At 60.1% G+C, this 13,203-nt stretch overlaps 1 protein-coding gene across 3 annotated transcripts in view; it reads left to right on the plus strand.

The window, feature by feature from the left end:
* The first annotated feature begins 9,358 nt into the window (after nucleotides 1-9,358).
* NCKIPSD (NCK interacting protein with SH3 domain) overlaps nucleotides 9,359-13,203 on the plus strand; it is a 53,890-nt gene continuing 50,045 nt past the window's right edge. Inside the window, exon 1 of one of the 3 annotated variants that reach the window (XM_030043350.2) lies at nucleotides 9,359-9,618. In XM_030043350.2, coding sequence (XP_029899210.1) covers nucleotides 9,448-9,618 — 171 coding nt within the window. In that variant the 5' untranslated portion in view covers nucleotides 9,359-9,447. Of the gene's footprint in view, nucleotides 9,619-10,961; nucleotides 11,015-13,203 lie in introns of those variants that run through there. The other 2 variants (XM_030043351.2, XM_041118755.1) reach the window with 2 other exon arrangements.

Genomic DNA, 13,203 nt, shown 5'->3' on the forward strand with positions numbered 1-13,203 from the left:
GGGGCTGGAGCACCTGCCCTTTGAGGAGAGGCTGAAGCAACAGGGCCTGCATAGATGGGGGAAAAGATGGCTCAGAGGGACCAAATGTCAGAAGGTTGGACAGGAGACCTCCAGAGGTCCCTTCCAGCCAGAATGGTATGACTCTGATAAGTGAAGACTTGTCTCTTAAAATCTCCAACAACCTATCTCCTGTTTCAGGATCTTATAAATTAGATCTCATGCTGTGTAACCCATTTCTAGAGAGCTATTGACGTTTTTTAATCTAAGCTGAGCCAAAACATGCGTAAAACTCCTACAGGATTAGCTGCAATGGCAGCGACTAGGGGAGAGCTTCAGAGCCTGAAAGGTATCCTAAGCAGCTTAAAATCTTACTTGGGACAAATAGACAGGAGCGAAGTGTCAGAAAGTGAGAGGACAGTGAATAACTGAAAGATTTATCTAACCATTTTTAGATAAATGACATCTGCCCTTGTGTGAAGCTTGGAAGTCATTGTGATAGTGCAGAAGAAAACTGGGTGTGGAAGTGCTGAGGTAAGCGTGGGGATGTTGCCCGGGATAAAGCAGCAAGCTTATGTAGAAATGAAGAGTTTGGGGAGGCGGTGAGGCCAGGATCGCCTCCCTGGCCCATCCTTTGCCTTCCCGCAGGTGTGCCTAGGAGGTTAGAGGTGGGATGTGACAGGAAGGCTGCAGATCTGCTGGTGGAAGGTCGCCCTCTTCAATCGGCTATAGCCCTGCAGCTTTGGTTTCATATACCCTGGCTGTTGCTATCAAGTTCTCCTGATCAAAGTCTCTCTGATGGCCATCCTGTGCTCTTTTGTACTTTTTGAAGAGGTTTTTTACCTTTGCTCTTACAACATTACTTTGTGGTTGCTTTTTTTGTTTGTTCCATAGTGTTCAGGCACAAACTGATGTCAGTATTAAACAGGTATTTTTACATCTTGCAGTCACTTTGCTATTCTATGCCTGCATGTGGGGGATTTCCCCATGAGGTAGGTTTGTCCATCCCTAACTTGCCATTTGTTGCTGCTTCATGAGTCTCTGGTGCTGGATGCAGCTGATGAAAGCCCCATGAGCTACCCCTGAGCTGCTCCTGGCACTGGCTGTAAAAAAGCTCTCCGGAGGAGGATGGGGCTATTTATTCTTGGCACTTTCAATTGCAAAATGCTTTGGGCAGTGATCAGGGATGCTTCCTGTCTGCTGTCCCTGAGATGTGCCGTAGGTGTGAGTCAGAGTGCCTGGCACAGGGAGAGGGTCTGCGGCTGCAAGGTGATGTTTCCATTTCAGTTCTCCTGCTTAGAATGCAGTGCCCTCTGCTAATGAGCTAATGACAAGCCTCTTGGCAGGCGCTGTGGTTGCCCATCACTGGTGTTGCGTATGAATAAGCCTGCCTGTGCAGATTCATCTGATACATGGTTTGACTTTGTAGTCTGAAATTAGCAGGGATAAAGTCCTCTAATGTACTTGTGTTACGTAGGAACTCTGAAGGGAATTCATAAAATCCGATGAGAACAATCGCATTTGCTCTGATGCAAGCTGCCTCCAGAACAAGTCCTCTTTGTTTTGCTGCCTGCAGAGAGGGCCCTGGGTAGAGGCAGGGAGCTGCCTTCTCGGTAATGTTGCCAGCGGTGTAAGCTTGGGTCTAGACCTGGTCTCAGACCGGTACGGTGTCAGCAGCCAGACCTGGAGTACTTGGGGGTGCAGATGTAATAATAATAAAACCCCAGGTGGAATTGCAGCTGCTGTAGGAAGTCAGGGGGACAAATGTGGCCCCTGCCCCCGAGGGCCCTGGCCTGCGCTGCTAAAATCCTTTTGCCAATATTGTCTGAGGATTAATGGAGGCTGTGCCAGCACTGTAAAGCAACAACAAGGTGGTTGGGAGCTTCCTGGGCCTGCAGCGGCCGGGGCGGGGGGGGGGGGGGAGCGGGGACAGAGATGACCTTTTTGAAAAAGCTGCAAGAGCAAAATGTCAGGAGGAAAAATCTCCCCCACCTGCACATTGATCTAAACCGCAGGTATCCTGGCCCAGATCATGTCCTCAAGGGTTAAAGAGAGGGAGACCCAGAGGGCAAGTCCCTCTGAATAACACATTATCTTGCAAAGTTCAGGAGCAGGTTTGTTTTCCTTCCATGCTGTTCTGCACAAATCCCTCCGAGCAGTTCCTTGTGTTTGTGGAAAGGCAATTGCGTAACTGCCAGCCTGGGACATGCTGGGGTGGGAGCGGGGCTCCTGCGGCCCCTGCCTGCAAACGGCCACACCACCCATCACCCCTGCGCCCGGCTTCTTGGAGGACAGGACTGGGACCAGCAGGTTAGGGGTTTGGGGAGGGCATGGGTGGTTGCCGAGGGGGCTGGGGGTCACCCGCCTGTCAGGGCACGGCGAAAGATGGCGTGATGGAATAAGAGAGAACACCAGCCAGGCTGGGGAAGAGACTTGAGGGCTTTTCTGTTCCTGTTTTTCCGCCATTGGTGCCGGGCCGCTGCTGGCTGGCGGCGCCAGGCTGACCTTGGAGGCAGATGCTCTGGAGACGTCCCTCCTGGCTGGGGCTGGCAGCGGGGCGGTGGTGAAGCAGCCCAGCTTCCATGCCCCTGCGAGGGAAAACTCCAGCAGGCTCCGGGGCGTGCGTGCCATGGGAACCGGGGCTTCTGCCTCTGCAGAAAGCGCTTTCCCCTCCGGGGACGAATCCTGCCCTTGCCGCGTGTGCTCTGAGCGTGGCTCCGCACAGCTCTGGTCCTCCCTGGGCAGTAAGCTCCCCGCTGGCACCGGGAAGGGGCAGCTGGGCTGGCTCCCTGCTCCGTCCTGGGGAGCACTGAGCCCCGGCAGCGGCACCTCCACGGGGCAGCCCCTGCAGCCGGGCAGGGGGACGGGGAGCCGGGGCAGCCTGCGCCCCGGCAGGGTCGCCCCGCTCTGCGGTCGCCGCAGCCTCTGCTCCGTGGAGGACGACGCTGAGCGCACGTCCCCCGTTCCTCACGTCCCCTCGTGGCTCCCGTGTGTCTGGTCTCCTCCCTGGCCGCTTCCTGATGCTCGGAGAGGACCCACCTTTTCCTGCCAGCCCGGGCCCGGCAAGGCCATCGCCCAGGGTGGCTGCCACGTGCCGGGCCTGATCCTGCACCGGGGGGCTTTGCAGGGGCTGGGTGAGCGGCAGCGCGTGGTCCAGCCTGGCTGGGCTCTGGCCCCCCAAGGCACCCGCAGCCCTGCTTCCCCACACCTCCTCTGCGTGATGCTACGCCGGCCCTGAGCTCACAGGGAGCTCGCCTTACGTAAATAGGTCACTTTTAGCCCAAAACGGGTGGCTGCTGGGAATTGCCACGGGTCAGCTGGCCAGAGATGAAACGCATTCCTGCGGCCGGCGCCGGCTTCTCCGGTGAAATGAGTTCCACTTTGATGGCGAGGCGCTGAGGACTGGGGTGGGGGGCTGAGCGGGCATCTGTGGACCTGCCAGGGTGTTTTGGTAGGTGGGCTCCCTGGCTTTGGGGCTGGGCAGGGCAGGAGCAAAAAGAGGCAAGGGACAGCCCGTGGCCCCCCTGGAGGAGAGGACATCTCCGTCCCCGCACTGTCCCCATCCTGTGCTGCTGCCTATTGAGTAGCCGCTGGACTTCCTCCCTTGGGCTGGGTCCCTGCCAGCGGGGAGGGACACACAAATGGCTTTTATGGAGCAAGAGCAAAATATTTCCTTGTGGCCAGGCAGCAGCATCCCCGCAGGGCAGTGGCAGTGTGACCCTTGCCCAAGGGAGAGCCGTGTACCTTGCTTACCCCATGGCCCTGGGGCCGTAAAGTGCTTGGGCCCCAGCAAGGCATAGGGCACGTCCCACTGCCGCAAGTCTTGCTGGGGACACAGTGGCTCCCAGTGTGAGAGGGCAGAGGGACCCTGTCCCCTTGCAGCTCCATGGTGCCCACTGCCCCAGGGACAGCAGGTGCTGTGTGTGGCCAAGGAGCTGTGCCTTCGCCGTTTCTAATGGTGATGGGTCAAGTTTGTGTAACTGGACACTAATGAAACTGGTTTTAAGCTGTTTCTGTGGTGATGCCATAGTGGGGCTGGGCGTCTGTCCATCCTGCACATGGGTCCATCCTCGGTGCAGGGTGCCGAGGGTCCTGCGCTGCCACTTGGCCAGCTGCAGCGGTGCCCTACCCTGGAGCCATCCAGGGCAGGGCAGAGGGGACCCGCAACAGCTTGTGTCCAGCTGGGAGCTGCTGGGGACAAAGCCGCCTTCCCTGAATTGTATGGATATGAGGGTTGGCTAAGGGGCCTCCTGCAGCCGCCTGCGACTCAGACACCTGCGTGAGGGCAGAGCAAACCCCAACGGGGTGCCCGGAGCCAGCCCCCACCACGCCGAGCACCCCGCTCCTCCAGCGGGGATTCCCATCCCAGCACCCCTCACCTGCCTGCCAGTGCCTGCTGCACCAACCCACCTGCCCACGGCTCCCCCTCAGGCGAGGGTGCAAGCAGGAACACGGTCCTGCCCCCCCACGAAGAGCAGGGACAGCAAAGGGCAATGTTGGCAGGCAGCCTGGCGCGATGCAGGCTGGCATCCGCCACGCTGGGCTGGCAGCTCCAGATGAGGCCACGGGCTCTGTCCTCTTTTCTTTCTTGGGTTTGCACCATAGAAATGTCTCCACTGGCCGAGCCGTGACAGGCTGCGCTGGCCCCGCAGGGTCTTTTCAGTCTTTCTTTGAAAGGGAAGCAGGGGAGCTCCTCCAGCCTGCAGGGCCAGGATCTGCCGCTACAGCCCAGGCAACCCCTCGCTTTGCAGCTCTTCCCCCGCTGACACGTGCAACGGGGAAAGGATGTGAGAAGGGTGATGTTGGGCGATGCAACATTGGCTTGGTTAGAGACAGGAACCCGAGAGCGTCTCCTTCGCCCTGGCAGCCCTGCGGTGGGAAGGATGGCGTGGGGAGCCCAGGGCGCAGTGCCGCACACTGTGGTGCACCCTGTCCTCTCACTACCAAGCGCCTTACCCCAGGTCCCCTCCTCTCTTCTGTCACCATCCAGATGCCTTCTGCTTCCACCCAGCTTTTACACCACAGGCAAGGCAAGGAGCTTGGCTGCTGAGCTGATGGCAGAAAAAGCAGTATTTCCCTGAAACGGCTGTTCCCGCAGCACGGCGTTGCAGCCTGCAGAGCTGCCCCGGTGGGGGAGAGCCGGGAAGGGGCCATGCCGGCAGGCAGAGCGCGCGGGCTGGCGAGGGGCTCATCAGGTCAGGATGCGAGCAGAGAGCTTAACGAAGAACAGGGTGCTGCTGCGCGAAGCCAAAGAGCTTGTTTTCCCGAAGTGGAACCGCAGAGCCGGCTGGGCTGCGTGCTGCTCGCCTCGCAACCTGCAGCGCCTCAATCCTTCCCCTTCCCGCAGCATCCCCTCGGTCCCCCCGCCGCCATCCCTCAACTCTCCTGACCTTCTGTCTTCTTCGTTTCCAGGAAGCGCAGCTGTTGGCAGCAACGGGCTGCTCCTTCCTCCCAGCCGCAGGAGGGGCCTGGGCCCCTGCCAGCCCCACTATGGGCTTTGTGCAGGACAAGTTGCGCAAGGAGCCCTGTGGACGCCCCAGCCCCACGGGCGGGGGGAGCAGAGTGGGTCCCAGAGCCACCCAGTGCCCCGACGGCTTCGGCTGCTCCACGCGTTGGGCTCCGTGGGGCAGCGACCGCTGGCAGAGCAGCCCTTCGCCGGTGTTTTTGGGCTCAACACGGAGCACCGTGTCCCCGGCAAGAGGCGGCAGCGGGGTTTGCAGGAGCAGTGCTGGTTTTGGGGCTTTGCCCATAGGGGAGCAGATGTAATTGGAGTGGTGAGATCTCCTGTAAGCGATGCCGGTGTGTGCACTGCGCAGGCTGGGCGCGGGGCTGCGCTCCCAGCCGCTCCGGCTTGCTCAGGGATGTATATATGGCACAGAGCTGCCCAAACCTGTCCCTGCCTCCCGTGTGCGAGCCCAGCTCCACATCTTGCTCGGGAGCAGGGACACGCATGTGTCGTGAGCGGCAGCCGCCCCGCGCTGTGCAGCGCCCAGCTGCCACGTGCACTGCAGTCGGGGCTGGCCCAGCCGTGGGCGAGCAGGCAGAGCGCAGCCCTGTGCCTCGCGTCGCTCGCCCTCCTGCTCTGCTGCGGAGCTGCCTCTGGTCCACGGCAGCCTCGGCAGCTCTCCCACCTGCGAACCTCCTTCCCGAAAGGAGGTGGCCGGACCGGCTTCCCGCAGAGCTGTGGGAGCTGCTGGCAGCATCCCTGGAGCAAGCGAGGGCACGTGGCACTGCCTGTGGAGGGGCTGGGGCTGCTCCCACCCTGTCAGTTGTGCCGCGAGATTGCAGACGTGAGGCAGGGCTGCCCCTCCTGCCTGTAACGCCGGCAGGGACCGTTCCCTCCCCAGGTGGCCCTGCTCCGCTCAACAGGGTGGCAGGGCCGATGCTGGTGGTGGGGGGGTCTCGAGACATCCAGTTGGGGGGTCCCATCCACAGCCTTTCAATGAGATTTTCCAGGAGGGAGGGCTGCCAGGTCATCGGGAGATAGGGGCATGACCAGGAGACATCCCAGTGCCTCCCCGTCCCACTCACGGACACTCCCAGTCCCCATGGGACACGCTGATGGCATTGTCCCCGGAGCCATGGGCCCAGGGTCCCCGCAGCACCTCCCATCCCGTATGACTTTTCACCCAGAGAAGGCAGGCGGGAGTACAATAATATTTGTATACCTAAAAGTAGAACGATTGATCCCGCTGCTGTTTTGCAATGTGTTGACGACCAGGCGGTGCAGAATTATATAAGTGTACATGGAGCTGGCAAGTTTGTGTTTCAATCATATGAGTGCTGTTGTGCAACGCTTCCCCTCCGTGGCCCCGGGAGGAAAATGGGTGCGTGGGGGCTGCTGGTGCTTTGGCGGAGGCTGCCGTGCACGCACCGAGCCCTTCTTACCGTGATCCTGGTCCCCACGGCTCTGAGGGCAAGGGATGCAAGCGTTATTATCTGAGGTCTCAAGTTCAGCTTTAAAAGTCACCTGCAAATGACACAGCGGGATCTTTGCTCGTTGCCCCTCCCTGTCCAAGATAAATCACCTGGCCCTTGCAATTCGGAGTCGATTCCTCAGCGGCAGGAATCCATCCTGGGCTCTGAACACCCTTGGAGGCTCTTTGCCCCCCCCTGCATCGCACCCGGGTGCAGGAGGGTTTGCAGGAGCCGTTGCAGAGGAAATCCGGGCCCCTTCCCGGCCGCCGGCCGGCAGAGCTGACTCGCTGTGCCGAGCAGAGGGTGAGGCCGGGGTGCTGCTGCCGCTGCTGCCGTGTGTGTGGGAGGCGGGTGCCTTCATCCCCCTCCGCTGCCTTTGCCCGCCGGCACAGCCTGTGCTGCCCACTTCATGGAAATAAAGCGCCATTATCCCAGCGCAAACAGGAGCTGGGCCGGTGCCAGGCAGTGGCCGGGGCTCACCTGGAGCGGGGACACGGCCGCGAGCAGACCCCGAGGCAGGGCGAACACTGCGGCCGAAACCGGGACGGACTGCAGCCGAAACCGGGACAGACTGTGGCCGTCCCCCAGGCAGGGGACGGGCAGGCGGGGGGATCCCGGCCCTGCGGGAGCCCTCGTGATCCGGGTAATACCAAGAGTAATAATCCCCCAAGTGGGAAGGTTTGCCCTCCTGCTGCTCCCCGACTGCCCACCCCTTGCCCACCATCATGCCGTGCCCCCGCCGGGCATCCGGAAAGGACCGTGACCAGGCACGAAGCCCAGGCCCTGAAAGGCTCCCAAAGGGTTGAGCCCCAGTTGTGTCTCACAGTTCCCATTCAAAGCACCTCGTGGCCTTTCCAGCCCAAATGTGCCCGGCTTCAGCTGATTCCTAATATGCCTCTGGCAGCGGGAGAGCCTGGGCAACCGCTCGCTCCCGGTCCATCCTCCATCCTCACCGCTGTGACCGGGCTCAGCCAGAATTACCTCACCGGCAGTGCTGGGAAAACCGGGGGGCTGGTGGGGCCACGCTGGGAGCAGGCAGGGGGCCGTGGCAGCCACAAGCCTGGCTTTTATTGTATAACTGCCGGCTGGATTTGATTGTTGATGGTTTCTGGATGAATTAAACTCCCCCGTTGCTGGGAGCGGGGGGTCTGTGGACCGTTCCATCTCTGCGTCCCTCCATTCCCGCATCCAGGCGGGATGGCAGGGGTGGGCAGGATGGGTGAGGGGTGTCTCTGCGGTGGGCTCAGCTGCAGGAGCATGTGTACCAGCCCCCCCCCGCTTTGCTGCTGTCAGCCCCATGCTGGGCTCTCAGTGCTGGCTTTGCCAGGTGGAAAATTCCTCTTGTCCCTCGGGCAGCACGGAGAAAGCCCTGGCTGGGGAAGAGGGAGGAGGGCGATGCGCTGCAGGGCTGCCACCCACCTCCCCAGGGCAGCAGGAGGGGCTCGGACCCCCCCGACAAGAGCAGCGGGGGCCTGAGGGAAGCCGCTGATGTCTGGGGGGTTCGCAGGGGTCTTGGGCTGTTGGGGTGGTGGCCCAAAGGGTTGTTCTCCCGGAATGGGGCATCAAGGCGTGGGGATGGGACAGGGCTGGGGGCGGCTGCGTCCCCTCCGAGAGCTCCCGGCCTGATGGGCAGTGCATCCGTGTCCCCACGGCCCTCGTGCCAGGTCACCGTGTCCGCTGCGGCTCTGGCCGTGCCCTGTTTCCATGCTGGGGGGGGGGAGCGGGGCACGGCCGTTCTCTGCAGGGGGTGAAGCCCCCCCCCCCGTGTGCCGGGAGCAGGGCTCGGTGCCTGGGGTGGGGGCTCACCGACACACGGGGACTTTGGGGATTTAACGGTACTGGTTGCTGGACTATGGGACCCGCAGAGGAGGGGGCTTCTCGGGGGGCACCCGCCTGGGCTGGGAGGAGTTTGGGGGGGGGGGGGGGAGCGATGCGCTCGCACGTTCAGCCCGGGCACGGTGGTCTGACGGGCCGGTGCGAGGGCGGGCGGTGGGCAGGAGGTGGGGGCAGCGGCCAGGCTCTGGCCGAGCCCCCGGGGCCGGCGGTGACCCAAAGCCGGGACGGAGGAGGGACACCAGGACCCAAACAGGCCGGCGCGGAGGTTTCGGCCCAGAGCAGGGGAGGCGTCCGCTCCCGCCTAACGGCCCGTCCCCGGGGCTCCGTCCCGGGGCTCTGGCCGCCTCCCGCCGCCGCTGCGGGCCGGGCCGGGCCGGGCCTGGGCGGGGCTCCGCCCCGAACGAGGGGGCCGAGCGAGCGCTGGTGCCCTGCCCGCGCGGCCGCAAGGAGAGCGGCGGAGGGGGGGCGGGGCGGGGGGAGCGGAGGGGCGGGGGAGAGCAACGGGAACGGGCGGGAGGCGGCGGGAGCGGCGCCGCCGCGCCGCCAGGGGGCGGTTAGGGTGCGATGGCTTGCGGGGGGCGTGGCGCGGCGGTGACGTCCTGGGGCGTGGCCCCGCCGGGGGGCGTGGCGTGGCGTGCCGGGCCGAGCCGGGCCGCGGCGGTCGGAGGTGCCGGTGCCGCCGCCGCTGCCGCCGCCATGTACCGGGCCCTGTACAGCTTCCGCTCGGCCGAGCCCAACTCGCTGCCTTTCGCCGCCGGCGAGACGTTCCTGCTGCTGGAGCGCAGCAACCAGCACTGGTGGCTCGTCACCCGCGCCGGTTCCGGCGAGACGGGCTACGCGCCGGCCTCCTACCTCCAGCGGCTGCAGGTGGGCCGGGCCGCGGGGCCTAGACCCGGCAGGGTGCGGGCTGGCGGGGGAGGCGGCCGTGCCGGCCGTCGTGTGCACCGCCGGGGGCTGGGGGTCCCGGGGCTGGGCAGCTCTTCCCTCCGCCCCCTCACGGGCGGGGGGGGGGGGGGGGCAGCGGGGCTTTCCTGCTAAAGACCGGCCCCAATCCGGTTTGTGCTGGGGCGGGTGGTGCGGGAGCAGCCGGGTGGTCTGGAGCAAGCCAGCGCACTGACTGGGCTGCCTGCGGTCCCTGCTCTGGCGCTTCTGCGACCCGCTGGCCTCGGTTGGGAGGAGCGGGGTGCGTGGTTCTTGCGGATGCGGTTGCCCGCTGCGGTGGACTTTAGCGCGCAGGAACCTTTTGGAATATCGTGTTCCTGCCAGGGGTGAGAATCGTGAGTTTACAGGGAGGCAGGAGACATCTGTGGGTGTCACGTTTGGAGATTGAGGTCCAGAGAGCACCAGCTCTGCGGGTCAGGGACAAAATGAAAGCTCAGCAGCTTCATCCGGAGGAGGCGGGCTAGGGAAGGGTCCCCTGGGTGCTGACTCGTGGGTTAGGAGCTGAGGGGCTGAAGGGCTGGCTTCGCTCCTGCAGAATGGGAGGGGAAGACAGAAAAATGCCTAGATGATGCCCTGGGGAGATGATGAGGGGGATCCTCCTCCCAGGAGCGTACCTGATTACTAGATAACCCTGGAATCTCCCAACTAGCAGCCCCAGTTGGTGTGAGTAAGCAGCGCTTATGTGGCCATCTCCGTGCTAGCTGTTCAGCCACGAGGGTTTCCATTTGCGTGGCACCCTGGCACCAGGAGGGCAGCGAGGGGGTGGTTGTCCTTCTTCCACCAACACACTGTGACACCGATAGCAGACCTGTGCCGTCCTGGGGACCGGGAGAAGCCGTGGCAGCTGCCTGCACCTGCGATGACAATAATTACAGCCAAGTCAGTGATACTGGTAATTACAGAAAGTCCAGGCGGGCTGCTGCAGCCCTAACTGGGGTCTGAGGAGGGAGGGCACCTTGGGCAGCTGCAGGTGTGAGCCCTGTGCCTGCACGGGTGTCACAAGGAGGAGGTTGCTTATGGCTTGTACATTGCAGGGGTCTGTTTAGTGGAGGCTTCTGAGGGACAACATGGCTTCTGAAATTAAAACAGGCCTTTCATATAAGGCTAATTCATGGGGTTTTTATACTTCTGTGCCTCAGGGGATAGCTGTGGGAACTGCATGCTGAAAACTCTTTGCATCAGTGAATGGGTAACTGCACGTGAATGGTACAAATGGGCCTTTTAATGTCTGGCTGAAAATGGTGACAAACCCCTTTATTTCAGTGTGCTGCTGACACTCCTTCAGATGCCATTGAATTTCTGATTAGCGGTTATTCAGCCTGTAAGTAAGCGTGGGTGTGTGCTTCGCAGAACACTTCAGTGAGATGAGCATTACCTGGGGAGCGTGTATGTGTGTTAGGGCAATGCTGGGTCTCTCTGCTGGCTGCTTGGATCAGGAGCCGTCCCAGCTGCAAGGCTGGGGCTTGTCTGCAGCCTGGCAGAATGGCCTGACAGGAGGGGACATCTTGTGTATCAATAAGCCCTTAAGCTATTTACAGGAGCTGTTTAGTTACAGAGCAAAGACCTTATTAAACTACTAGATTTTAAAACTCCACAGTGGCGTTGCTCCAGGCTGCTGCTCATGAGTTTCCCTCTGCAGTCCCCTGCTTCGTTTGCTTGTGTGGCATGACGTCTTCTCGCTGCCGTGGGTGCGGGAGCCTTCTCCCAGGCTGTCTTCTGGAGCAGCCTTCCTGCATCTCCCCACCTCGCTTGTGCCAGTTTCAAAATCTTACAGGAAAAGCATTTCTTTGCAGACTTTACGTTCATTTTTCTCAGGTTATATTTCGCTACAGCCTTGAGATAGCTTGCATGCTGCTAGGCTGACTCCTGACAGTCCATTAATAATACACTAATGTTTAAGCAGCATTGCTGGTGACTTTGTGAGTGCCCTCCGCTAGTTCAAATGTAACTTTCCCAAATGCCCTTAGACCTGGTAGCAGGAAACAGAAGAGCCTTCCCTGCATCCGCTCATCCGCCGGCCATTAAGTTTCCGGCGCCAGAAGTTGCCTGATGATGCGTGAGGCTGCAGGATCTAATTTGCTGCTCTGCAGTTGCAGTAATGCTCTGTGTCCATGACTTTCTTTCCGCTGTTGCATCCTGCCAGCTCTGAAGAGCTGATCTGAAGTCAGAACCCCCTTTTATTCATGGGAGAAGGCATCTGCTTGCTGAAAGCTTGCTTGAGACTGCTGAACGTCTGGGATGAGAGTGCGAACAATTTGTCACCCAGTTTTGATTTAATAAAGGCACTGAGACTAATTAGTGACAGCGATTTGGGAGGCAATTAATGCTGCCCCGATCACAACAGAGAAAAAACACAGCTAATGATTAGTGTTAAGTGTGCTTAGCAGGGAGAGAGAGTGGCCAACAGGAGTCACCATTGTAAAAGTAAGCCTTTGGCTTTTTTTAGCAGTGCAGTCAGGTTCCAGGTGAGCGATACATTGCACAACAGTCGCAGCCAACAGCAGCAAATCTCCTGAAAGCCTCTCGCAGCAGGCCGCTGAGGGGATGCTCATGGGAGAGGCTTGAGCTGCTGTCACTGCTGCTGCTGCTGTCTGCTGTTAGGAGCATCGGCTTTCTTCCGAGCTCCTCTTGATTTTGGGTTTTTTTGCTCAGCTTTCAAAGATACAGGAAATTCATGCCTTGGCTTCTCTAGAGAAAAAAATAATTCCCATTCATTATTTAGAGTTTATTCTTGGCTGATGTCTTCTCATTGCAAATGTGGCAGAATTTTGTACTGAAATCCTTGTGGATCAGTGTTGCTATTAAAAGAGGGTTAGTTGTAGTGAGGAAGAAAAAACCAACAGACCCGTCTTAGAAACGTAATGCCTCTAAGAAACAAGTTAGAGCCAAGCCAGGGCATCAGAAGGTGCAAATGATGTGCAGTTAATTTGGGTCAGTTAGAAACGCCCAACTTCAGCTGATATTGCTGCTGACTTTACTCTTCCGTAGTTCCCTTTTAGCTCTGTTCTGAGTTATTAAGAGTCATTTCGAATCAAGTGGCATTCTGGGGATAGATACTGAAGCCATCAAGCAGTGACAGGGAAGGATCGGGCTGCATGCTGCTGAACGGGGGCAGGTTGTGAACCGCAAGCGGAGAGAGCTTCTTGCCAAAACGCCACCTCGCACGCAGCTGAACCCTGGCTCTGCACGCCCACGGTGGAGACCTTGAGCAGTGACGAGCAACAAGCAAAGCCGTAACGAACTCGGGGGCTGACAGGTGCTGCTGCTGAGACAAGTGAAAATGTGTACCCAGCACTGTGCTGGCTGGTAGCAGCACATAGGATAATGCTAATATCTAATGCCAGGCAAATACCGCTGCAGCGAAGCTGTCAGCATGAGTGCTGTGGCTTCTGACTGAATGGAAAGGTGCCCGTCGGCATGAGGTTGGTCTTTTGTCTCCAGCTGTGTGCTGATGCTTAAGTGACGTATGAGTGGCAGGAAAACGTGGAGGTTAAATTGGAGCTTAGGGTG

This window comes from Aquila chrysaetos, chromosome 20 (assembly GCF_900496995.4).
Source record: "Aquila chrysaetos chrysaetos chromosome 20, bAquChr1.4, whole genome shotgun sequence".
NCBI classification, from domain to species: Eukaryota; Metazoa; Chordata; class Aves; order Accipitriformes; family Accipitridae; genus Aquila; species Aquila chrysaetos.